Source organism: Cyprinus carpio, chromosome B5 (genome assembly GCF_018340385.1).
Source record: "Cyprinus carpio isolate SPL01 chromosome B5, ASM1834038v1, whole genome shotgun sequence".
Lineage (NCBI taxonomy): Eukaryota > Metazoa > Chordata > Actinopteri > Cypriniformes > Cyprinidae > Cyprinus > Cyprinus carpio.
In genome coordinates this window covers 13,728,264-13,755,526 of record NC_056601.1, presented here as the reverse complement: position 1 = coordinate 13,755,526, position 27,263 = coordinate 13,728,264, and the positions used below count along the sequence as shown (strand labels likewise).

The following is a 27,263-nucleotide window of genomic DNA, read 5'->3' as shown; positions in this document are numbered from 1 at the left end:
CCTTGCTGAGCATAAGACTTGCAAAAACATAAAAAAAATCTTATCAACCATAAACTTTCAAATGGTAGTGTACAATGATGTTTTTGGTGACCCAAAATGTGCAGTGTAATCTTTTTTTTTTTTTTTTTACTTTTTTAAGATGACTCTCTTGTGATCACTGCTTTTATATGGTAACCACAAAATGTGCTAAATAAGGTGTTAAGTTAGCTTGACTTGTCACAGCACTTTCAAGCAGAAAATTCTGGGTCAAATTTAAAAGGTTACACATGCTTAAATGATCACTAATAACTATAAACATAAATGCAATTAAGTCATTATGTTAATTCACTGCAATTATGTAGTGAACAGTCTTTGTACATAAGCTATCATAGAAGACTTTTAACCAAGAAAAATCCTGCATAACACTGATTGATATTAAGTTGATTTAAATGTTCTTTAAATATTTATTGTGTGTGGCAATGGTAGTGGATTTATTTTTGTAATAATTGCCAATGGCATTTTGATGTCAGAAAACCTCTTGCTTCATGGCACCACATTAATACAGCTCTTCCTTGTCTGCTGTGAAAAACATACCACAGTGTTTTCCCCTTCTAACCGTCTCAGTTTAAAGAATGAGCTTCGGTTTATCACACAGCTCATGCATCCTGAAACAAGTTCAAACAGCAACATGTAAGGGAAGATCCACTGCTCTCTTTTCAGGCATGCAGACAGGAAGCCCTTCCCTCCGTTGTCAGAAATGAAATCTGTCTCCTGCATGAACAAGCTACGCTACGCTGTTGCAGGTGAGCCCGTGGGCTTCCTCAAACCCCATAGCTATGTGCCTCACAGGAGTCAACGTGACAGTCACAGCTGCGTCCTTCTTCCAGATCCTTCCCTTTCCCTTTTTTTTTTGAAAATGTGCTCTCGTGTTTTTCCACTGAGCCTAACACTTCAGAACAGATCTGGAGACACACCCAACACTGTCAGCACTGGACACCCACATAATAGCAACCTCTCATCGCCCTCTTCTGCTGTGGCAGGGCGCTGAAAGGGAGTGTAAGAACAGTCTGGACAGGTGTTTGGAAGAGTGAAAGGGGAAAAAAAACATATGGCACACTGAAAAATTAATTGGCCCAATTACACTCTCCATTTCATTTTCTACTTAACTTAATGATAGGGTTCTTACATTTTCAGACCAAAGCACTTTCATGACTTATACAGTCATTCAGAATTTTTGGAGAAAATGGAAAAGTGGGCAGAGCAGGCCATCGCCATCTTGGCAGCGCGTCACCGTGCATCACTCACGGATCGTCGAAAATGGGCAAAAAGGTGGGAGCTGGTTGCTGAAGTCACGCCCACCTAGCTCGATGGCAGTGTCAGCAACGGCAATCCACCTGTCACTCAAGTGGCCACACCCTTAATTATGCAGAACTTTAAGGCTTAATATAATTTAACCCTCTGGAGTCGATTAACGCGTATACGCGTTTTGGGGTATTTTCTCCTGATAACCCCGAAAAGAACTTAAATTACACTTTCAGTTTTGATCGTACAGATAAGAGCGATACATCAATCGAATCTGTAAAGGGTCTACTTTTTTTGTATACAGACATAATAACAACAAAACTTTTTGCACTTATAAAATAAAGATAACAAACAAGGAGTGCTGTCTGCAGCCTTTGTCTGCGCTGATCTTCAGTGACAAATGCGTCATTAAAATGAACTGTAACTCAGTGAATACTCAACGAAGAGACATGAGAGAGATATCTATAGAAAGCCTGACATGTCTACTTTTAAACTAAACAATTGCTGCCGAAAACAAATATTCTGTGATAAAATAATCCATATGAAAACAACGCGATGTCCGTTTTTCACGTCTCCCTTCATTATCTTCTAATGTGACCACGCCCCCGCGCCGAGCGCGCTTTTGAGATTCAAATGTTTCACTGAAGCGCCCGGCTTTTGAATACGCCCACACAACAGAAGACAACGCAGCGAGATTGTTCTTCAAGTTTTTTTTATTTTACTGTTTGCTTTGCGATGAGAGGAATAAGACATAATTCACCCCAAAAAGATGTGATGTGGTTGAGGATTTGAGATTTGGATTTCCTCAGAAAAAAAGAATGAAGCACTTTATTCAGAAGAGATCATAAACATGAGTAAGTCTCTTTTTATTTATTTATATACAGTTTTCAGTTTTTTTTCACATAACGTGTAAACATTTTACTAGTTAGACTTTTTCCAAAGACTTTTTCCAAACTATAATTCCTGACTAAATGTATAATCAAGTGAAATATTATGAAGTTTCAATAACAATATACACTACTATACCATTCAAAAAGCTTGATGTAAATAATATAAATGTAACAATAAATGTAACTGTAACAAATGTAACAATCATTGCTGTTCTTTCAATTTATCCCCCCTAAAAAACCTTAAAAAAAATATTCTCAGCTCTTTTCAACATTAATAATAATAATAATAATAATAATAATAATAATAATAATAATATTAATAACAATAAATGTTTTTTTTTTGTAGAAAATAAGATTGTTAAAAGGATTACTTAAGGATTGTGTGACTGTAGTAATGATGCAAAAAATTCAGTTTGAAAGTCAGCTTTGATTGTTTCCTAATAAACTGTTTAACTGCACTCACAAGTGAATATAAAATTATGTTGTGGGATAATTAAATATATTCTAAATAAACTACAAACATAAAATTATATACATTTATTTTGTCCTCACATTCTTTCTTGTAACTCATCCCTCTCAGTGACACAGCTGCACTGAATGGCTCATTATGCAGCTCATTATGCAGGCCTTTGTCTTCTCAGGTGTGAATTCATGATAGTTGACGCCTACTCGCATATGACTTTTACCCAACAAAAAGTGTCTTAGAAAATTTAAATCAATATATTGTTTTCTGTAAGTGAGTAAACAAGATGATTTTCACATCATTTAGAAAAAAAAAAATTCTAATCTACAAGCTCCAGTTCTCAAAATTCCTGGGAACCAATTTTCTGTATGTGTTTTATTGCCTTATTCAAGTGATTTAACATTTTTAGTTTTTCTACTAACCACGCATAACATTTTTTTTTTCTCTCAAAAACACAATCATGTACATACATGCTGCTCACATATTATTATAGCCTAGTTTGTGCTGATTACAGTGAGATTAGACTTTAGCCATTTAGATATTTATAAGAAACTGAAAAAAGCACAAATGTCAGGGCATGACAAAACTTCTCCAGGCCCCAAAAATACCCTTAGACTCCAGAGGGTTAAACGGATGAGTTATAAAAAATTCACCCCCTCACAGTTGTCATGAAGGGCAAAATTACCAGGCTGTAAACGTTTTTTTCTGCTCTAAAGATGGGCATTTTAACATGGGGAGTCTATAAGATTGACTCCAGCCTCTAGCGGCCAGTCGATGAATTGCAGTTTTAGTCACTTCCTTGTTGGCTTCACTAGAGAGAGCGGGAGGTTGCCGCTTGGAGAAAACTCAATAGAAAGCCACAGTTTGTTATTTCAATATCCCAGGATCTATGAAAAAAAAAAGAAAAACATCTGCTAAGAAAGTTATACTAAAACCAAAAACAGCATGTGACCAGGACAGTAAATCACGGGAAATCAGAATGAGAGCAAACTATATTGTTTAATCCTCTTTCAGTCCCCATCACTCTGTAAGAGCTCCCACTCTCATTCATAAGAGACTAAAGCCTGGAGGGAGAGAACAGCTGACTGGAGACTAGAGAACACAGGATGAGAGAAAGCTCCACAGGCTCCTCAAACCTCATCATGTCTCATAAGCCTTTACTTACACGTGTTCATCTATGCAGTGACACAGTGAATCCAACTGATGTTTAACTAGGTTAAGATGGTCTTTGTCTAACAATGCAAAGATTCTCAGAAACAACTTTTTAAATTATATATAAAGAATTAAGGAATCTATATATTGTAGGGCTGTCAAATGATTAATCACGATTAATCACATCCAAAATAAAAGTTTTGTTTACATAATATATGTGTGTATACTGTGTATATTTATTATGTATATATAAATACACACACATGCATGTATATATTTAAGAAGAATATGTTATGTTTATATATTAAATATATTTATATATAATATAAAAATAAGAATATAAATATATAAATGTATATACATGTAAATATTTTCTAAATATATAATTTATGTGTGTGTATTTATTTATACATAATAAATATACCCTGTACACATACATATATAATAAAAAAAAAACACTAAAATTGCAATTTAAAAAACGAAAATAAATATATAACAGCCCTAATATATTTATCTATATATCTAGCTATCTGTCCATGCATCTACACACCTATTCATCTATCTACACTCTCAGAAAAAAAGGTACAAATGCTGTCATTGGGGCTTTGCTCTTTTAAAAGGTACCAATATGTACCAACTAATATGTACCCTTTAGATATTTATATCTACCTTTAAGGTACTGATATGTACCCTTCATGGGTAAATGAGGTACAAACGTTCTGCCCAGTTGACAGCTTTTGTACCTTTTTTGTCTTTCCTACCCATCCAATCATTCAGTGCTATATACACATGGAACCATATACCATACAGTATCTTTTACTGTCTTGGTTGCTATTTTTAAGCTGGAACAGTGTCACTATGAGTAAATTATTGATAAGGACTAGAGGATGACAAAATAACAGCTGTCAAAGTTTTTCTGCTGTACAGTGAGACAAACCCAAGCTTAACTGCCCCAAATTAACAACTACGACCAGCAGGAGCCATGGAATGCAAATGTAATTAGACAGCAGGCGGGACGGTTGCTCTTTTCCATTTTTTAGTCCTGAAAGCAATAATGTGTGCGAAGTATAGACACAGTGGGGGGTGGAATGACCCACTTTACTCCGCACCGCAGAACATCTCAAGCAAAGCATCATGGGCGCTGTTCTCTGAAACAGCTAAGCAAGAGTTTAATCCTAATATGTTGAGTTGTGTGGTCCTGTCAGTGTGCCATTGACTTGCATTAGCTATGTTGTCATTACTGATCACCAAACCAGTGCAATGTCTCATTTTGTGTGATTAAACATTAACGCTGTGTGGCATTAGTGATTTGATGTACGCCTGCTTGCGCAGAGCGAATGAATAATTTGTTATCTGTGATGAAACAAACAAATGCTAAGCCAATGGCTGCTTAGTAAACAGTGGCACAAATATTTTTCTGGCAAAACAACAGATAAAAAAACCTCAAGAACATAAATGGGGCTCTGGCACACAGATCAAACGAAGCAAACAGATAAAGCAACTGTGCTGTCCTTAAAAGGAAATGCTGTATTTTAATCACAACACGCTGCAGGTATTTAGATTTTGCAGAAAAATATCAGGAAAGTCTTGTTTGTTCTTATCAGACAAACCATGGAAGTGCATTTGCTTTTTATCAAAAACCTCAATGTGAATGTGAATCAAAATGAATGTTTAAGGGAAGACAACTTCACATACTCGCACTAAAAAACAGATTATGATTATAAAAGCATTGAACATTTCTCCCCGAAGCAAACTTTTAATCATAAACGCTACCAAAAACAGAAAACAGTCTGTTCTAGCTCGATTTGAGGGCAGCTGAGGCAGCACCAGATGAAAGCGGCAGATAATCAGGCAGATAGGCGATAGCAAACGTACGTACCAAGTCTTGGGTGGGCAGTGAAAGGCTGCTGGCCCTCACGTCCTCCACATCCGGCTCCATGTTCTCCTTCTCTTCCCCAGGGGAGGGAGAGGCGTCCGGACCAGAGCACGTGCTCACTAGGTCGGGCAAGCTGGTGGACGGGTACTTGTGGAAGTCCACTTCAGATTCATCCTGGGAAAGGAAGGAAGAGCAGCTGGAGAAAGCATGTCATCATCCATCCAGCAACCATCAATAACTTTAAACCTAACCTCAGAAAGCCGAGCGGCGAACCCATTAGCGCTTCACTGTTCAATTTTTTAGCTGCTACAAGCATCTGCTTATGACATCTTTATGTGCTTGAATGGCTGACATACTTTATACAAGGACCACAGCAAGAACTGTTCATCATTTGAGCATGAAGACACTTCCCAATACAATGACACACAATTATTGATTTAGTATGAAGCTGATTTACTCGCAAACTCAAACTCACCCTGCTGGCCACTACCAGCTGCACGAGTCCAGCAGTGGACCGCAGGACGGCTACAGCCTCCTGGTGTGAGAGTCCTACCAGGGAGTGACCGTTTATCATCAGTAACTCGTCCCCTGCTTTCAGACGGCCATCTCTGAAATAAAAAAACAACAACCAGAGAAAGCATGATCAGTTCATCTCCTTGTGTAGAAACAAGCAGCAGACACTCCTGAAGTCACAATGCAGCTATTAAAGTGAAATGATAATGGGATGTTAATGAATGTTAATCAAGAATTGATTGGATTATGACAAGTGGTTTCTTATGACAGTTTGATGCAAGTAATATCAACCAGGGACAACAACAACCTGTGATGAATCCTCTATGGCAGGGGTTTTAAAACTTAAAACATAATTTAATCAATATTTATATATATATATATATATATATATTGTGGCAGGTGGAGCAAACGTGGGGGTGGCGTCAGGCTTTTATTAACCAAAAGAGGGAATAAAAGTGTCCAAAGGGGAAGAGTGTCCAAAATAAACAGGGAATCTGGTGTCCTCTTCGTGCTGCGGGGTATGTGAAGGGCAGGTAGTGTTCAGGAAAGAAGGGTCCAGGTAAGGGGCGGAGTCCGGCAGCCGCACGTGCTCCCCTCTTCAGTCCGGGGCGCATCCATATTGCTTGCCGCGGCGCTTGAAGGGACAAGACGGCCCGGCATCCTCTACGCACCCTGCTTGGACTCACGAGGACACCAGCCTGCATGCACGGGGAAGAGACCGGTCTCCCGAGAAGATGATGAGGCTCCAAATTCATCAGGTGTGCCTCATCACACACCGCCAGCCCTGGCTCTTCCAGTGCCCCTCCTCTCTCACACACCCACTCCTGTCGGGAGCCTGGTGAAGGGCGGCGATTAAAGGACGGGGTGACGATGATAATTAGGGGGGAGGCAGCCGACTCGTCACAATATATATATAAAATATGTCAATATATATATAAAATATGACAAAAGCACATAATAAAATGGCAAAATTAATAAAACAGAGTAAATATTACAACTAAATATTACTACTGTCAAAATGTTTTTCGAGAGGCAGTGATTTTTAGCGATGTCCCTGATAATGTGGACCAATGAATCATTCGCAATTATACCAGGAATGTTTATTAAGAAAGTAAATAAAAATTAATAAAACTTATTTGAACTGAGAGAATAAAGAACACATTTCAAACTATTTTTGTACTTGATGTCCTTGATGACCGTATGTAATGGGACAAGAGAAGGAATAATCTACATTTGGAGCTTCAAAAATTATTTCTGGGTCATCCACATTCATTTTAAAATATTTATTTATTCATCACATTATTTATCCATCTAGAAGGTGCAAATGATGCAATAACCATTGAGCTCAGAGCAAAAGGAGAACAGTTTCATTATGCTTTTATCAAGAAAAAGATTTTAATTACAGTAATAATATCACACAAAGACAAAGTCTGTCTCTGTTACATTCTTCTATTTCCAAATGTCCTAAGACAGTCTGGATCGTTCCAGCCTGACCACTCAACTGAAGCTTCATTACGGTGAACAGTGTGCAGTGAAGTGAGAAAGATTCAAAATCTTAAAGCCTCTCACTGGTCAAAATCCTCAGGGCTTCAGTCACAGATGAAGGAATCTGAGGTTATCTCAGTGTTAGTCATTATATAAGAGCAGGAAACTTCATAACTACCCACATCATGCTGTATTGATGGCCCTGATCTGACCACCATGCCGCCACTTGCATCACACTAGAAAGAAAGATTTGGAAAGCATCCAGTTTGACCAATACACATGATTCATGTCTACAGGTTTCTCAGAAATTGCCCCCTATTAAAACTGTGTGGGAGAAAATGTTGTACTGCTAAATTATAACAATAAACCCTAGTGCCGGTCAAAAATAGCCTGCTCTGACTGTAGGTGATGTGGGGGAGCTGCGTATGTGTTTTCCAACAGATGAGCAGCATCTCATGAATTTGTATACCTGAAATCAGTTAATTTTTTTGGGTCCCAAGGCAAAGCCACAAGGGCCTATTTTCCCTGAACACATCTATTTAACCTAGCACATAACCTGGAGGGAGTAATTCAAATTTGTTGAGGCAACGAGGGTTCATTTCAGCTTTTGGCTCATTACCATCAGGTTGTTGTGCTTCCTCCGAACTTTGTCAAAGTGTGCATTAATGAATCACAAAGGGAAGCAAGTCAGCAAATTCTTCAACATATTGCAGCTTATAATGGAGTTTGAGGTGCAATACGCATGTATGGTGGCTGAGAGATCTCAACACGCTGCAAATGAAAAAACACATGCAAATAGAAAAAATATCAGCATAACAACACGTGTAGAGCTGAAACAACTAATCGATTTAATCGATTAAAATCGATTATTAAAATAGTTGTCAACTAATTTAGTAATCGATTCGCTGCTAAATAATTTTTATTTGCCGTAAGCGGCTCATTTCGTGCATATTTTAAATCTGCGGTGACCGAAGTGTGGCAGTAATGAGCCACCGGAGGTTTTACTCAGCCAGTACAGCAGGAGAAGTAGCGAATAGCCAATAGCTGGCCTCGTTTTATGTCACGTGCTTCCCGCACAGCGTCTCTGCAGCATTCAGCGTGATGGGTGAGGCAGGCGGCAGTGGAGTAAGCTCGAGAAAGAAAAAGAAAAAGCGGAAGATAAAACTATCGAACGAAGTCATCCAAAGTGTGGGAGCACTTTTACTTTGAGCCTTCAAAAAAAGAAGAGTAACCTGTAAACTGCGGCTGTTTTCTGCGGCAGGAAACATATCCTCTAAAAAGAGAGCAAGCCTAAGCCCTGAACATTTGGACATGTTGACCTTTTTGCACTGCAATGCAAAGTTTTTCTCAAATAATGAGTGAATAGTGTTCTGCCTCATTTCCCACAGGTAGTCGAATTCCTGTCAGTTCAGGCATAAGCTGTTTTGTTTAACAATTTATCGCTTTATTACATTTTTGAATTTTTGCACTGTTATAAGGACCACTACATATTTAAATCCGATGAAAATCACAGTGTGCAAAGACTTTTATTTGTGCAGATTCTGCAGTACAATGTTGTTTGCAAATGTTTAGTCGTAAAAAGCTGATAACATTGCTTTTTAACAATTAACATTTAAAGCTTTGTCGTTTACCAGTTCATAATTCAGTCTTGCAGCCTAATTATGACTGAATGAGAGAGGTTAATGTTTAAATGTATTTGAAATGCACTTTTTTTCTAAGTATTCACAGCTCTTTTTCACATAGCAGGTTTTTTTGTGTGTGTCCAATTTTTTTTCTGGACAACCTTCTGATGGATTTTACTTTAAATTTTACTTTTAAAATGTGAGTTCCATTCAGGTTTCATGCCATTGGCACTTTATTCGAAGGATTGTTTACAATTTCACAGCATAAGCTATAAAGCTGTTTCCCAGGTATAAAGCTGTGTGTTTACAGGAAAAAAAAAAATAATAAAAATGCAATTTACTGCAATTTTATTCTGTTTTATTCTTATTCTTCGTGAAAATATGTTCTGAAAGATTCCTTAAGCTTTGTTCGGGATGTTAAACTACTTTAGGAGCCCTAAGGACTGCCATGGTGAAAACATTACTTGAAACCTCCTTGTGAAATTTGCTAGAGTATGTATGGGTCAGTGTTTTGATTGCAGAAGAGTTTGACAAAGGATAACCAACACATAATAAAACACAACTCCAGGTATGTTTTTGATGAGGATATGACAATGCAAAATGGTTAAAATCTCTAAAAAGTCTATGTTGAATGATAAAGACCCTTTGTTAATAATTTACTTGGGGAAAAAAAAAAGGGCAAAACTAAAATATAAGTACATATAAACCGATTCATCGAGTAATCGTAAAAAGAATCGACCGATTAATCGATTAGCAAAATAATCGTTAGTTGCAGCCCTAAACACGTGCTGCAAAAACTCACTATATGATCAAACACAGAAACGCGCTGCAAATACTTGCAATACAACCCAATACAGAAACACTCTGCAAATATTAGGTGTGGGAGAAAAAAAATCGATTCACCTTACTATCACGGCTCTTTTTAAAACTATTTACAAATCGATTGGTTTATCTCAGAATCTATTTATATGTAATTATTTTACTTTTCCTAAGAGGTGGTGGAGAGAAGTTACCGCTTTTATTCCAACAGAGGGCAAAATAACATGTGTGTTCGACTTGAAGCAACACCATGCAGACCGACTGGTGTATGACATCCTCGTACCGGTGCTTTAATGACATCATACAACGATCGGTCTGTGCAGCGCTGCTGTATAAGATGATGTTATATACCTTTCTGTATTTGAGTATTTGCAGTGCGTTTCTGTGTATGATTGTGTTGTTAGTATTCGCAGTGCGTTTCTGTGTTTGGTTGTGTTTATACTAATCGCAGCGCTTTTCTGTGTTTGGTTGTGTTGTGAGTATTCGCAGTGTTTCTGTGTTTGGTTGTGTTGTGAGTATTCACAGTGCGTTTCTGTGTATGATTGTGTTGTGAGTATTCGCAGTGCGTTTCTGTGTTTGGTTGTGCTGTGAGTATTAGCAGTGTTTCTGTGTTTGATTGTGTTGTGAGTATTTGTGTATGATTGTGTTGTGAGTATTCGCAGTGCGTTTCTGTGTTTGGTTGTGTTGTGAGTATTTGCAGTGTTTCTGTGTTTGATTGTGTTGTGAGTATTCACAGTGCGTTTCTGTGTTTGATTGTGTTGTGAGTATTTGCAGTGTTTCTGTGTTTGGTTGTGTTGTGAGTATTCGCAGTGCGTTTCTGTGTTTGGTTGTGTTGTGAGTATTCGCGCAGTGCGTTTCTATGTTTTGGTTGTGTTTGTGAGTATTTGCAGTGTTTCTATGTTTGGTTGTGTTGTGAGTATTTGCAGTGTTTCTGTGTTTGGTTGTTTTGTGAGTATTTGCAGTGCGTTTCTGTGTATGATTGTGTTGTGAGTATTCGCAGTGCGTTTCTGTGTTTGGTTGTGTTGTGAGTATTTGTGTTTGGTTGTGTTGTGTGAGTATTTGTGTTTGGTTGTGTTGTGAGTATTCACAGTGCGTTTTCTGTGTTTGATTGTGTTGTGAGTATTTGCAGTGTTTCTGTGTATGATTGTGTTGTGAGTATTCGCAGTGTGTTTCTGTTTTTGGTTGTGTTGTGAGTATTCGCAGTGCGTTTCTGTGTTTGGTTGTGTTGTGAGTATTTGCAGTGCATTTCTGTGTTTAGTTGTGTTGTGAGTATTTGGTTGTGTTGTGTGAGTATTTGCAGAGCGTTTCTGTGTTTGGTAGTGTTGTGAGTATTCGCAGTGCGTTTCTATGTTTGGTTGTGTTGTGAGTATTTGCAGTGTTTCTATGTTTGGTTGTGTTGTGAGTATTTGCAGTGTTTCTGTGTTTGGTTGTGTTGTGAGTATTTGCAGTGTTTCTGTGTTTGTGTTGTGAGTATTCGCAGTGCGTTTCTGTGTATGATTGTGTTGTGAGTATTTGCAGTGTTTCTGTGTTTGGTTGTGTTGTGAGTATTTGCAGTGCGTTTCTGTGTTTGGTTGTGTTGTGAGTATTCGCAGTGCGTTTCTATGTTTGGTTGTGTTGTGAGTATTTGCAGTGTTTCTTCTATGTTTGGTTGTGTTGTGAATATTTGCAGTGTTTCTGTGTTTGTGGTTGTTTTGTGAGTATTTTGCAGTGCGTTTCTGTGTATGATTGTGTTGTGAGTATTCGCAGTGCGTTTCTATGTTTGGTTGTGTTGTGAGTATTTGCAGTGTTTCTGTGTTTGGGTTGTGTTGTGAGTATTCGCAGTGCGTTTCTGTGTTTGGTTGTGTTGTGAGTATTTGTGTTTGGTTGTGTTGTGAGTATTCACAGTGCGTTTCTGTGTTTGATTTTGTTGTGAGTATTTGCAGTGTTTCTGTGTATGATTGTGTTGTGAGTATTCGCAGTGTGTTTCTGTTTTTGGTTGTGTTGTGAGTATTCGCAGTGCGTTTCTGTGTTTGGTTGTGTTGTGAGTATTTGCAGTGCATTTCTGTGTTTAGTTGTGTTGTGAGTATTTGGTTGTGTTGTGAGTATTTGCAGAGCGTTTCTGTGTTTGGTTGTGCTGTGAGTATTTGCAGAGTGTTTCTTTGTTTGGTTGTGTTGTGAGTATTTCCAGTACATTTCTGTTTTGCAGTGCATTTCTGTATTTGGTTGTGTTGTGAGTATTTGCAGCGCTTTTCTGTATTTTGAGTATTTGCAGCACATATGTTGTCAAAGTGATTAAGACGTTTTCTTAATTTGCATTTGTTTTCTTAAGTTGCAGCACATTGAGCTCTCTCAGCTACCATACGCATGTGAATGAAGAAGAAAATATATTTAAAAAATTGTCGTTCTTTTTTTATAAAATTGTTAAAATTGTTATTATTATTCAGTGTTTGTACAAGTTAAGGAATATTTAATTGTTAGAGTCATATGCTAGGTCTGTCCAGCTGTGTAAAATGTTATTTGCTAACATACCACGGTACTGCAGACTGGTAGATGCGGAAATCGCCAGGAAGCCAGATATATGGTATTTCATTGATATCTGGATATGGTATTTCATCATATGACAATACTGTGATTTTCTTTTTTTTGTGTGTATATTTATTCAAAATTATATCATGCATCTGTACTGGATATCAGTGCTTTGCATGTTTATTTTATGATATATTGTGTTCATAATGTATGATAAAAAATAAATAAAAATAAAATAAATGTAAATCAGTTCAATTAAATATTCAGCATTCACAAATAATTCAGTATTTAATAATTCAATTATTCATACACAAATTCAGTAATTCACAAAGTAAATATTTTATTATGCATGCTCATTTTTGTTTTTACATTACCTAGGATTACCAATATGATATTAATATAACAATTAATAAGCTTCTGATACCTCATGGTCATTACTGTATATATGGCAGCGTGACTGGATATATTCTGTGCACCCATGTAAGAGTGTCACAATGGCTTTGAAGATTAATGAGTATCGTGGAGGGCACTCAAGACTCCCTGATGCTCGCATATGCATGAGATGCTGATTGAGCAGTGTCACCACAGCACCTACTGTTGCCACGGCAGCAAATCAAAACTTTTGCAAATGAAAGCCATTTACCTCTGTGCAGCTCCTCCCTCTTCCACGTGGGCCACGATGATACCGTGAGGAGAGCGCTTGGACCCTCGCCCGCCCGTGATCTGGATACCCAGTCCATCCTGACCCTTCACCATGTGCATCTTCCAGATCCGGCTGCCCTCACGGGGCTGTAAAGAAGAGGGGGATATTTATCCGTATGGTGGAACAATCAGGAACGTTCTTCACTATATAACACTAAATAAACTGCAACTCCTGCAGCAGATGTTTTGTGGTTTTAACTTGTATTATAGTTTTCAAAATGGTTCCCATTTTATGCAGCATTTCTTTCAAGAATAAATCAATCATCTATGTAGTATCAGCAAATTAGGAAACATTATTGTTTATACAATTTCTGCAAATAAGAAAAAAAGTTGTGTAACGTTATGTGGAAGAACTGAACTGATGTTTTTTTTTTTTTTGTCTGTTATGATGGATAAACAGCTTTTAACAGTAAATAAAAGATGTTATCATTCTCTGTTTTGAATGAATAACTGACAGCTTCATAATGAGGTTAAATGGAAGTAATCTTGTTTCTCAACTCCAGTTGCAGGAAAAACAGACATCTTCTAGACTGAACTTAATATATAAAACAAGCCCATAACATATCATAACGTCATGACATTCAGTGTGCGTTTTTTTTTTTTTTCAGTCAGGCTTTACATAACAATCAACTTAGGCAGTGTAAAAAGTGATTTAATAAGAATATTTTAAACAAGAAGACTAGACACAAAATTGCAGTTGAATATGTTACTAGATTTAAGAAACACAAACAGCAATTAATTATGCAAACATGATGAATCCATAAGCATACTGTTTTCATCATCTGTAAAATTGCAGGACTATTGTAGCAGTCTCACTCGAAAGGCAGCGTTCTTCAAATGCATTAATTCATTTCAGCCACCGAGCCATTTATAGCTATTGTGTCTGACATCAAAGCTTTTCTAACAGTAACACTAACACAGAAGACCATGAATTTCAAAAACCATTTCAAAGACGTGTCATGACATTAGCCTAAAAATAAATTTTTAACCAATATTCTGACAATTATTCCCTTTGCATACTAATTTGATTTTACACTACCGTTCATATTGTTAATTCTGTCACCAGTTACCATTTTGTCAATCAAAGCTCTGTTTTATGTCTGTATGTACACAGTTAAAGGAAATATTGGGATTTTAATGTTGAAATGGCTAAACACTGGCAAGATGCTTACATGTGGAAGAAAAAAAAAAAGAGATTTTTAACAGACTTGCCAAAATTATTTTTTTACATATTAGTTAAATATTCTACTATATAAAATTTTTTTTTTTTCTTCAAAAAATTATTACTTTTATTCAGTAAGGATGGATTAATTTGAGTAAAGTTATGTTTTTGTAACAATTTAAGTCTTTACTATTTACTATGGATCTTTTCAATTTTCGATCCATCATAGGATCATGGAAAAAAGGTATCAAGATTTCCACAGACATTAAGCAGCACATTGTTTTCAACATTTATAATATGCAATGTAAGCACCACATCAGCATATTAGAATGACTCCTGAAGGATCATGTGACACTGAAGACACTGAAGTTATGGCTGCTCAGCCCTGCCATCACAGGCATAAATTACATTTTAAAATATATTAAAATAGAAAACAGTTATTTTGAATTGTAATAATAATTACAATAATTTCAAAATATTACTGTTTTACTGAATTTTCACATCTTGTGAGCATAAGATAATTATTTTTTGACAACAAACTATTGAGTGGTAGCATATATCTGACTATCCAGCCTAGACAGAGGGTGCTTGAGGTTTCTGAGTAACTTGCTTAGAAGAGCTAATTATTTTTGCAATTCCGCTTGGTGCCTCTTGTGGCGCAGAAACGCACTTTACCTTTATCATTCCTTCCCAACATGACAGTTGAGTTAGCACACACCTCACAACTACAAACATGCTGCCACTTGTTCATTTTTTTCTTTGAAATCTGTCTAGAAGAGGGGCATGTTCTCAAGGAAAGCCTGTCGGCAGAATGAATCACCGACACAAGATATCTGACTGAGATGGTCTGTTGCCTCTCTTCTCAGGTTCTCACGCTTTTCCTGCTCACTGTCAGATTGAGTTTGACATGTTCCTACCCAACGCTTGCACAGACACATTAATGCTACTAAATACTTGCATGGTAATCTCTGTAGCAGTGTTAATTTTGTTAGCTATTTTCATTTTAGTCTTAGTCCCGTGTTAAAATGACCTTGTTAGTGTTTATCATATTTAGTCAAAATTATCCTATTTAGTTTGTCAAGTTTTAGTTGACAAAGTCTCAACATTTTAGTTTAGTTTTAGTCCAAGAAAACCTGAAATATTTTAGTCTAGTTTTAGTCATTGAAAACTTGACATTTTAACAATAAGATTATCATTAATTAACCGTACAGCAGTATTAATTTTGGCAGCCATTTTTAATTTAGTTTTATTCTTACTCAAGTGTATATTTTAGTCTCGTCTTATTTCGTCAACGAAATTGCATGTTGATATAGTCTTAGTTATCGTTTATTGACCTTATTTGTCGTCTCGTCTTCGTCATGGGAAAAAAGCTCGTCAACTAACATTTTTTGACAGTCTTCATTAATGAAATGAACACTACTCTGTTGGACAGTATAGAAAATGTATTTTATCACATTGGATAAGTGTATTTAAAAGAGAGAGCAGATCATTAATGTTAGACATAGATTATTCTTAAGATAAATACACAATGAATTCTGGTTAAGATATTACATTGCTTCAAGGTAATATGACTAATTTCAGTGACTCAATGAGATAATGTTGATTTTAAAATGATTTTTCATTTGCTTGTAAAAGTGCCAATATCTGACATGCTTTCAATCATTTAGATAATCCACTGAAACGAGTGAAAACATATTAATTTCTTTAAAGATTTCCTTGACTTATAAAAACAACTTTCATTTGTGTAACCTAATGTAGTCAAATTGATTCAGTCATACTGTATAAAATAAGATTTTTGACTTTAATAAGAGACATGCACAGATATTTAAATTTAGCAAATACCAATAAATGGACAAGGAATACAATTATTGTTTAAAACAAATTAAAAAACAAAAAGAACTAAAACCAATTAGCATGAATTTAGATACAATAAAGTACAGTAAGAAAAAAGAATATTAATTTTGAAATTTGATAAAGATTACATTTAATTTTAAGATTAGGCTACATTTAATTTTAATTAATTTTATTAAATTATGTTTTTATTTTAAAAAAATTACCTAAAGCAATCTAATATATAATCTAATATATAATAATAATAATAATAATAATAATAATAATAATAATAATAATAAATAAATAAAGTAAATAAACTCCAGTATAGTACCAATATATTGTACATCCCTATTAAAATATAACCCATCTCAAGCCCTTCAAAGAGTGTGTATTTGCTAAATCTGTGTGGAAAAACTTTTTTACATTTTATTTGAAATGTTAGTTAAGGACACAGTTGTACAATTAAGCATATGGATTCAGTCTGTCGTCCTCTCATGTGGCTTTACAAAAACGACTTGTTGCAGAACTCATGGAAGCCACACCTTGTCTGCCTTCAAAATCCCGTGTGATTGTTCAAAATCAGACCCATGCAGCTTTTTGAGATGACCCTTCTAAGCAGTTCTTCCAACCACTGACACATGGATACATCTAGAAGAACCCTTATGGTTATTTTGAGTAAGCCACTCAGTTTAATGTCACAAGGCTTACATGCTCCAAGGAACACTAGCGGTCCCAATGGAGAATCAAATGGGAAACATATGCAGTTAGCCGCACTGTGGGGTCCAAACTTCTAATTAGATGATGAGCATCAACCAAACACACATTCAACCTCAAAGCAAAGTTAACGGCATAGTGCGCAAATGTTCAAATATGTGCACTTAAAGGGCGTTTCCAAAGACTTTAAAGTGCCCTCTTTTCTGTTTGTTTGCTTAGTTTTTTTACAGAGACATTTTAGGCCATAATCTGTGCAACCATTCCCCAGACACATCAGACTTCAAACAGTTTGGCTTTATAATGTATATCATAATGTGGACTGTATTAGAATTTTACAATATATAATATACCTTAATCTAATATTTTTGTACTGTTATATTTCTTACCTGACTGTAAGGTTCACTGCTTATTGACTCAGTTTTGTAGCTTTCAGACAGGCGTGAGCGGGAGCGGCTGGGTAGAGTGGCTGTGCTTCCCACCTTCATGTGATTGGACATCAGCACCGAGGAGCCAATGACCGGACTATCATCAGTAGGTGTGTCCTGAGGGGTGCTGCTCTCTGGGGACGTGACCTCTGCCTCCATGGAGCTGTAGCCATTCTCATGCTCAATGTCCCTGCTATCTTTACTGTCTTTGCTGTTGCGAGTAAAGGAGGAGCGGGAAATGACGCCAAATTTGCGGGTTCGTTTGCCATTTTGTCCATTCTGTGTGGGGCTGCCTGCAGGCTCAGAAGAAACATTACGCTGGTGCTCATCAGAGACGTCCACGGAGTTGCCCCCACTGCCATTGCATGGAGGGAGAGGAGCCTTGCGTTTAATTCTTCGCAACATGATCAGGTAGATGCAGCCTCCATTCCAGCACTGGTCCGCCAAGTAACTGAAGAAAAATAAGAAAAAACAATTATCCAACTGTTAATACATGATCACAATGCATGTAAATCAACCAGATTGATACCAAAATAAACACATTTCTCCCTCAATACTGAGGATTACAGAGCTGTCCATCAAATCAAAGATTAACAATCACACTGAATACACTGCCCTACAGTCAGATGCATATTTACAGATCACACCCAGGTGACCAATTTTCTCTGTGGAACACCAAAGATGATTTTTTAAAATAATATAATGTCCACTTTTTTACATGTAAAAGCTAATATATATATATATATATATATATATATATATATATATATATATATATATATATATATATATACCTACGCACTATATTCCAAGTCTTACAAAGCCTTTATTTACAAATTCTGACATCCACTGTAGCTCTGCTTTGTGCATTCAAGAGAGTACATGAGAGAGGTACTGGGGTTCTGTTAAACCAAATCTTTTCATGCGGTCCACAAAACCAATCCAAATTCTTGTTTATAAATCTGATCTGGTTCTTGAGTTCAAACAATGACTCAATGATCTGGCTACAATGACCCGCTGGAAGATTAACAACATAAATTTTGTTCTGTTTCTCAGATAAGGTTATTGTATGACTTCGGTAGACAGAGAATATAACACACACGTCACTTGGTCCACTTGAATGACATATTTTTGGTGCTTTATTGTCATTTTTAGTGTTTGACAACCCCAGCTCTTATACTAAGAAGCATACACTGGATATTTTATTTTTATTTATTTATTTAAAAAACAAATATCAGCAAAATTTTCATTTTGTGTGAACTATGCCTGTATAATTCTGAAAGCAAACAAAGGCGTTTTTAAATCTGTCATAATAGTTTTGGAATTATCTGAGAGTTTTTGAAATGAGGAAGGGCACTGATACAAAAAAAAGTGCAGAGCATGTTTACACCATGCCTAGACAAGTGCAAAGACAGAGTCATGACAGAAGAAACTGATATACTGATATAGTGATATATGGCACCTCAGGGACATGTCCCAGGACACTCAGCCAGTGCAACTTAGAAGTTAAACTGCTAGCAGCAGAAAGCACTTTCACAGACTTATCTTATATGAGCACGATTTTAGCTCTTCTCTCATGTGATTCTCATAAAGAGAGCTTAGACTGACATGTTTAGCTGCACACTAAACATGTCTGACTATCACAGCTGGTTGAGACCTGAAACATTATTATACATTAACAAGTTAAAATGATCAAAGTTAATCATTTGCGCTGCTTGTTTTGCAAAGTTTGGTTTTAATGGTGCCATATAAAAGGTGATCTCAAAGCACAAAGCATAAAGGATTTATGTATCTTAAATGAAGTTTTTAAATGCTTGATCACATCTGTGTATCCTTAAAGGGACAGTTTACCCATAGATTCAAATTCTCTCATAAAATCTCATAAAATTCTCACCTTCACATTAGGGATGTCAAATTTCGATTATTTCCATGATCGATCGTCGTTTAAATTAACGATCAATTAATCGATTAATCGTTAACCATAATGCTGCAAAATGCTCTATTGCATGCACGCAGTCACCGGCATGACAGAATGTGCCAAAGCCCCCCCCCCCCCCGATTACCCACACACACACACACACACACACACACACACAACGCTTTCTCACTTGAATTAAAGGGGTTTTAGTCTGAATAAAATGCTAGTAGCATGATTATAAAATGAATAGATGTGATTAAGATCATTTGATAAAATGAAGAGAGCGCGCCATACTTTTGAGGTAATTTTAGTTTGTTGACTGTTTTCTATCCCGCACGAAGACCGCTGAACTCGCCTCTTTAAATGATTTTGTGGTGCTCGTTGTTGTATTTTAAAACACAATTGCAATGTTTTCAAATGACATTATGGTATTTAAAATAAAATTATCCCAAACGGAACTGTGGCGCGCGTGTGACTGCGCTGCACATTAAGTGAACTACATCGGCGCTGCTGCACCAAAACACTGTTGCTCACATCACATTAATTTGATCCAGCTGGATTCTGTCCTATAAAATGTCAGATTTTAATTTTTTGCATTCCGGTAGGCATATTTGTTTTTTAAAATCCAGCATATAGTGCATTAGATAGTGACAGTGCATGTGTGCAGGCGAGGACGAGCGAGCGCGGCTTTGGCAAGATTTATTTAGAGGTTATTGCTCATGTCTCATTCGGCACGAATCCAAATGTTTCCATATTTGCAATGTATTCGAATATTAAACTATTATTTATAATGTTAACTAGGATTGTACGCATTCGCATATAGACGGAAAAGATCATCCTCTTCATATGAGCAAAAACGTCCTTGGCATAACAGCAGAGTGAACCGGTATAAGGTCTGTTTAAACTGACCAGTGTAACCTTTTAAATGTTTAGCTGACTATTTTATTTTGATAATGAACAGACTGTGACGTAAGTTTGAATCGCTAGAATATACGTGTGCAGCAGGCTCCGGCGCGATCGAAACAGCTGAGACATAAAAAAAAAAAACTTTTCCACAAAAGTGTTTACTTTCATTTGTGCGCACACACAATAAAAACAGAAGATTTGTGCTCTTGTAAAATAAAGCAAACAAACAGAATGCGTTGCCATCCCTTTTTTTCCGTGAACTTATGGAGCGCCGCCACACTTCCGCTTTAAATCCGTTATCTTAATTATTTAAGTCGGATTTATTTCGCATATTTAAAAAAAAAATATATATATATTTTTATGTTGGGCCTATTACTTATATAGGCTATACATTTTCCTTAAAGCATCATATTTTGTCCCAGGGCATGAGAACCTGTGCACTAGTGAGGTCCATGCAGAAACCTGTGAACGATGGCGTCACCGTTTAGTGACATCACTGAATGCTCCGGGAAAACGTATTTTCAGTGTCGGTCACAGCGCCTATTAATCGCTGTTTTGAATCCAGCAATTATTTATTTACAAATTATAAGCTCTGATTATGACAAGTGTGGTATAAAAGCTTTGTTTATTAGAGGAATAATAGGAAAATGTTAGATCGTGACCATGCTCTGGATGTGCTCGAGCCCATAGCCTTTATTTTCGCGGCTTTGTTCTGGTTTGCCGGTTAGTCACGAATTTAAACAAATTCAATAACATATAGGCATTGTTTCTTTTCCTAAATCTTCACAGTCCTCTAATTTCGCAGGTTTATTTTATTATCTTTCACTTTTAATCACTGTTTTCGCATCTCTTACTGTGGTAAACATGGGAAGGGAAATTAAAGATTACATGAATTAGGAATTCGTTCGATTTATTAGTTTGTTCCCTTATTTAGTTAAATCATGGGTTATTTAGGGAACAAAAATTAATGAAACATGGACAATTGCCACAAATTAATAAGTCGTAGGAACGAATTAACAAGTAATAGTATAGCCTTTCTGTCCTGTGTCCCGCAGCCCTGCAAAGCGCATGATATGCTTTTTATGTTGAAGAACTTTTATGTTGTTTCTATTTTAATGTAGGCTACTTTAAAGTTTAAATCACGTTAAAAGCTTAATTTGTACATTGTGAATGAATGATGATGCTTTTATATACCGTCACCATCACACACACAGCGCTCGCACGTGTTCTGCGCATGAGCCGCAGGCAGCCCAACATTAAAGCGGTTAACCGACAATCGACAGCCTTAATCGATTGCATCTCTTATCGACAATTAATCAATCATCGATTAATCGTTGACATCCCTACTTCACATCATTTCAAACCTGTATGACTATGGAACATACAAGAAGATATTTGTGATTTGTCATAGTGTTTTTTGTCCATACAATGGAAATATTTTGTGTTCCGTAGAAGAAAGTACAGGTTTGAAATGACATGGCAACGAATAAATAACAACAATCCTTTTAAAGCAGACCAAATAAATACAAAGACAAACTGCTGAACAACCATCTAGCTTTAAGAAATGTTATATTAAGTCAAAAGAGCACACACACCTTGAGTTTAACTGATGTCAGGGTCCCAGGGTCAAATGAATGTCCTTCAATATACTGAAAACACTACATGCACACAGATCTAATTAACTGTGGCTGAGTGATTTGTTTCCCTAGTTTTCCAAGCTTTCAGCTGTACAATAGCATGGGGGAGTGGACTTTCTATGACAATGACTAGCCATACTGTCAGTGCAAAACAAAGCATTTGCTTACATCCCCTAAACAGCGAGCCAGACAATGGAGGAGATGAAAGAAACGAAAGAGAGACTAGGTGTTTTAGAGAGAAAGACCGTGATTAAATGTGTCATGAATGGAATATCATAAGTACATGCTGATGTTTTCAGTTTGGTCATCAAAAGAATTTCTCAACACACTCATACTTAGACACAGAGCAATTACAAAATAAGTCTAATGACAGTCTTTGTTGTTTTTTGCTTGTTGACATCTTTACAGTGCATCCAATGTTATCAGTATATGTTGCTATTATTCACCTCTTAATATATGTTTCATGACATGCCTCACTTAAAGTAGCAGTCATGTTTCATCTGTCAAAAATGATGCATTCTGCACTCAGGCCAGCTGCTAATGACACAGCGAGGTCAACCTGTTCTTTAGATGATTACAGAGCCTCGGCATGCAAGTATACCATATGAATTAATCCACAAAATTAGCAAGAGCTGTTTTTAAATAACGGACATCCATGATAGCTTCAGGTCTGATCCTCTCTGGAGATCAGGATCAATGCGGTATGCAAATGCAGTCATATTAGATCTCCTGGAACCAAAAAATGCAAGGACTGAAAGTACTGGCACGTTAAAAATACAACAAAGTAAGGAATGTTCAGGAAATGTCGATGAAGATCACAATTCCCTGAAGAAGAAGGAGGCAGCAGTTTTATGCAGTTTCTGACAGCTTGGATGTTTCAGACATTTTCAGGTAAAAAAAGCACATCTCTGGAATTTGTTGGTTTGACACACTGTCTGAAGCTTTAAAGCAGCTGTGGTCTCATTTTCGTTCAATTGGAGACAATGGACTCCAGGCCTCTAGTGTTCCTTTATTGTGGTGTTTCTTTCCCTCTGTCATCTAGCTGATAATGAAAAGTGTCTGACCCATTTCTGTCGTGATCTGTTTTCCATGAGCTTCCCTTTTTGATAAGAACAAAGTTTGTAATGTTGTGGGACTTGAGACAAAAATCATCACACAAGAAAATCTATGGAAAACGGAGAAAATATCTCAACATAACTCAACCGAATCTATCTTGGCACAAATCTGCCACATGCAAAATCCAAATCTGCTTTCCTGGATTCTGATGACAGTCCCAATCTCAAGGCAGACTGGAAAAGTTACACTGCATTCCAAAAGGTATAGATAGATGACACTTTGTCTGGCTCGGCTGCGTAAAAGCTTTATTGCATGCTGCAACGCTATTATCTTACTTGTAGCCCTTAAAACCTATACAATGCTACTGATGACATTACATACAGTATGTCACATGTGGACAATTGGTGTGCATGTCCCAACAACTGCACCTTGTGTAACTGCGATTACATTGTGCCAAAACAGAAAAAAGGTTTTACAAGGTAAAAATATTTTAGGGTAAGCTGATTGTTTTCTTTAGAAAATCAGAAGTTGCAATGAAACGGAAATAACGGCAGTAACAGATTTGAAAAAGAAAAAATGTTGGGCAGGGACTTTGTTATTTCCAGCGGTTTTTGAATGTGGGCGATGCACTCAAAAATGGAGGCTGATTTCAATGCGTGTTTGTTTTTGACTGAGCACGGGGTTTAAGAGGACTAAAAGTTCGACATACATCACCAGAGAGAAGTTTGTCATTTTACTAGACATTTTGATCCAAAACTATAAATCAAAAAAAGAAACATTTGCATGGATAAAGTGTTCACAAGATTAAGAGAACATGATATAGAAAATAAATGAGGTACATTTTTGATTTCATGCCTGTTTGAAAAATAAGCGTGGAGGAACAAACTTAAATAAAATCTAACATATAATATTTGATTTGTAAGATGCAGCCGAGATATTTTCAATGGATAACAAATTAAATTTTGGCTACTGTATGACTTCAGAATCTATATAGTCTACATTTGAGCCTCTAATGGTGCTTTTTCATCATTTTTAAATTTGACTTTTATTATATAGAAAACAAAATTCTAAATTTCACAGTTTGTGTTCCACAGAAGAATGTCAAGAGAGTTTGGAACCACATGAGGATAAATAATGACATATTTAATTCTAGAGTGAACTGCCTCTTTAATAAAAGAGAAGGAGTGTCTTAAGTCTGCAGTGAGTGAGTATTCAGCTCCAAACGTGATTTATGTACATGATGTCATGATGTAAGTTCAGTCCTAGCCATTACTTACTTTTGCTAGACCATTTATCTCAAGCTTTGCCAACCCACACATGCTGGATCATAAGCAGAGGGCAACATAAACATTACATTACCACACAATAAAGTGATGTAACAAGACAATGGCGCTCATCAACCTCATATCAATCAAAAGCCATAAACTCCTTTCATTTAAGCCACTGATCAAACATCCAGCCAACTAACATCTGTGTCTCAGAACTAGAATGATGGATGAAAACCACAGCACAAAATGCAGGGGATGAAAAAAGTATATCAGTGGAGGTATTGAAGGAAAGAAGGAACGTGGATGCATATAAATGGTTAAAAAAAAAAGCTCTGTAGCCGTGGTTTTTCACAGCAGGTGTGTGCCATGCACTGATGGAGCACTTTCAAGCGATCGCCCACATCAGTGTCCCATCGAAGCAGACACGTGTTCATTATTACGCTCAAGAGAAACAACTGAACTGAAAAATGAGATAAAAACCTGCCGTTCTGAAGACCTGTCATGCAAATCAGCATCTGATAAAGACCAAACAAGAAGAAAAACAAGCCATGATCTCATCTATGGCACACCGACAAGGAATTTAAGCTGCTGTAAAAGCTAATGGGTCTCAGAGAAACCCAGCAACAGGCCTGCATTGCCTCTCTAAGACTAAACCACAGCTGCAGTAGGGAAATCCATCTATTCCAGCCAAGCACAATTTAAGCAGAACGGCTGAAATGATCTTGAAGTCCTCAAAGTCTCTCTTTGATTTGTTGTCATGTATTGGAGGATGCCAAAGACCTTTCCCATACAGTGTTGGCTAAATAATACAGAACTACGTCTTCCTTCAAAGCACTATGTTTGCTTTTCTGCAATCTTGGATTTAGCAGACGTCTCAAGTGGCGCCTACGTGGGAATCGTATCGAAGGTGCAGACGTCAGGTTGGGAAGACGCCCATTTATATCCACTGCTGAAACCTCCTAAAAAGTCTTTTCCCATGGCTGTGAGCCAAGAAACTGCAGATGTGCATAAAGATGTTGCAATGGATCCTGCATACGCACAAGAATAAACTGATACTGTGACAGGCCAAGTAAGGAAATCCCATTTCTTTGGTTAGATTTAGATACTTTTCCACCTCATTTGCTATAACCATAACGACTCGCACGGAAATACCATTGAGGGTTAGGCGCAAGATATTTCGTCACATTACCACATAGGATTACAGGGGGCAAGAGAGGAATGCAAAGATCCCTGATCATGGTCATCATCAGGACAGGAGTAAAGCATTTGCTCCATGACAGGATAATGCTTTTAGTCTTTAAACAGATGCACTTAGGAATTCCTTCCAAACGGCGTGAATTCCATCAGTCTGGTGGAGAGAAGAAAGGAGAAGACTGTTCTACCACTTCACGCCCACAGTCTAGTGTTTGTCATGATTTGTGTAATGAAACTTAAAGATGAGATATGGCAATACAATAAACAGATTGGTGACCACATAAAAGAGAAGAAGAGTAGAGCTAGGAGCCAGTTTATATAAACCGATTTCTGGTTTATGGACATCTGATATTAATGATTATTATGCAATGACTGAAAGTATTATTATATAAGCGGCAAGCGCTTCTATCCAGATGCTGATTCAACTCCACTATTTCATGTGTTTGTAGGGTCTGATGAAGATTGCTAAGGCTCCTAACAAAAACTCTGATTTATGAAGTTCTACGTCCAAGCTGAGATCTATATATTGCTCTAAAACTCTTTTGAAAAAGAAACTTTTCACAGACCACTGTTCACTGCAAAAGACACATCAAAATCAAAGATAGAAAGGTCTGACTCAGCATATAGTCAGAACCAAAACACTGACATTTCTTCAAATGCTATTTTAAAAGTATCTGTCCAACTGCATCTCCGTTAGTGGTTCTTGGCTGGTTTAGCTTTAGGATCCAGATTTTACATTGGACATAAAGAGGTGACCAACAAAAGAAACTGTCAGAGCATCATGTGACTAACTTGAAGGGAACAACATGTGAATGAGCAGTCACATTAATAACAAGCACTAGAAAAACAGGATTAAGATTAGGCTCAGTGCCTTAAAATTACCGCAAGCAGCAGACATCACAATAAGTTTATGATACTGAAAAAAACAATTATATTAACAAACAATCTCATTCCAAAAGCTTATTTGTGAAGACACAAGGAAGACATTGTGCAGTATCATTTGATTCTTGTAATAAATCACATTAGGTCATACAGTGGCCCTAAAATGTTGACATCGTTTTAAGCAGAAAACCTTACCAGCGCGTTTTTGTGACATTTGTCTAAAAAGCAGTCTTAGATATTTTGTTTGCATAGTCATTTAGTATTCACTGTATAAAAAAAACTTAACGGTTAAATGCAACTACAGAGTGTTTGATGGACCACAGTAGACGCTTTACATAATCTGAATTTCAAGTGTGTTGATATAACAGTTGTGTCAACAAAAAAATCCCTCAAATATATTCACGTCATTCACAAACAAAGCCTGAATGAACTCTGGCTTAGACATCGTAAACCACTCTCATTCCGCATGACCCCAAATTTCCCATATTCACAATAATCTTTTAAACACTGTGTGAAATTCCTTCCCTCTTGCTTCATCCGGGGCAACTGAAAAAAGGTCTTTACTGAGAATCTAAGAGCTGATGCTGGCCAGAAAATTAAGAAAATCATGCTCTCGCTGGGCTGATTAGCTAATGATGTGGATTAGAAGAGTTCAATATGTGACCAACTTCTGATGGAAAAACACGGAAATAGAAACATTAGAGAGTTTAAACCGACTGAAGAGTTAAGAAAAACAAACAATATGATCTAAGCTAACTCTCTAAAATATGCACCATATATTCTCATGATATCCCGAAAGGGCAAATAAACAAGTCATCCAGCTTTTCACAAGCGGTTCAAATGAGTGTCCAGACACAGACATTTACACTTCTATTTTCACCAGCCCCAATACACTAGAAACAGCTATGCTTTTTAGGGTCTGTAATATTTCTAAAGGTCAAAAAAAACAACAACTATTGT

At 36.8% G+C, this 27,263-nt stretch overlaps 1 protein-coding gene across 5 annotated transcripts in view; it reads right to left on the bottom strand.

The window, feature by feature from the left end:
• The window catches only part of LOC109091011 (PDZ domain-containing protein 2-like), a 70,213-nt gene that overhangs the window by 21,428 nt on the left and 21,522 nt on the right, over window positions 1–27,263 (bottom strand). For 3 of the 5 annotated variants that reach the window (XM_042724511.1, XM_042724509.1, XM_042724513.1), the window contains 5 exons: window positions 17,404–17,893; window positions 13,250–13,395; window positions 7,843–7,896; window positions 6,138–6,270; window positions 5,666–5,836 (listed from right to left, as the gene is read on the bottom strand). In XM_042724511.1, the coding sequence (XP_042580445.1) occupies window positions 5,666–5,836; window positions 6,138–6,270; window positions 7,843–7,896; window positions 13,250–13,395; window positions 17,404–17,893 (994 nt within the window). Of the gene's footprint in view, window positions 1–5,665; window positions 5,837–6,137; window positions 6,271–7,842; window positions 7,897–13,249; window positions 13,396–17,403; window positions 17,894–21,861; window positions 22,577–27,263 lie in introns of those variants that run through there. The other 2 variants (XM_042724514.1, XM_042724512.1) reach the window with 2 other exon arrangements.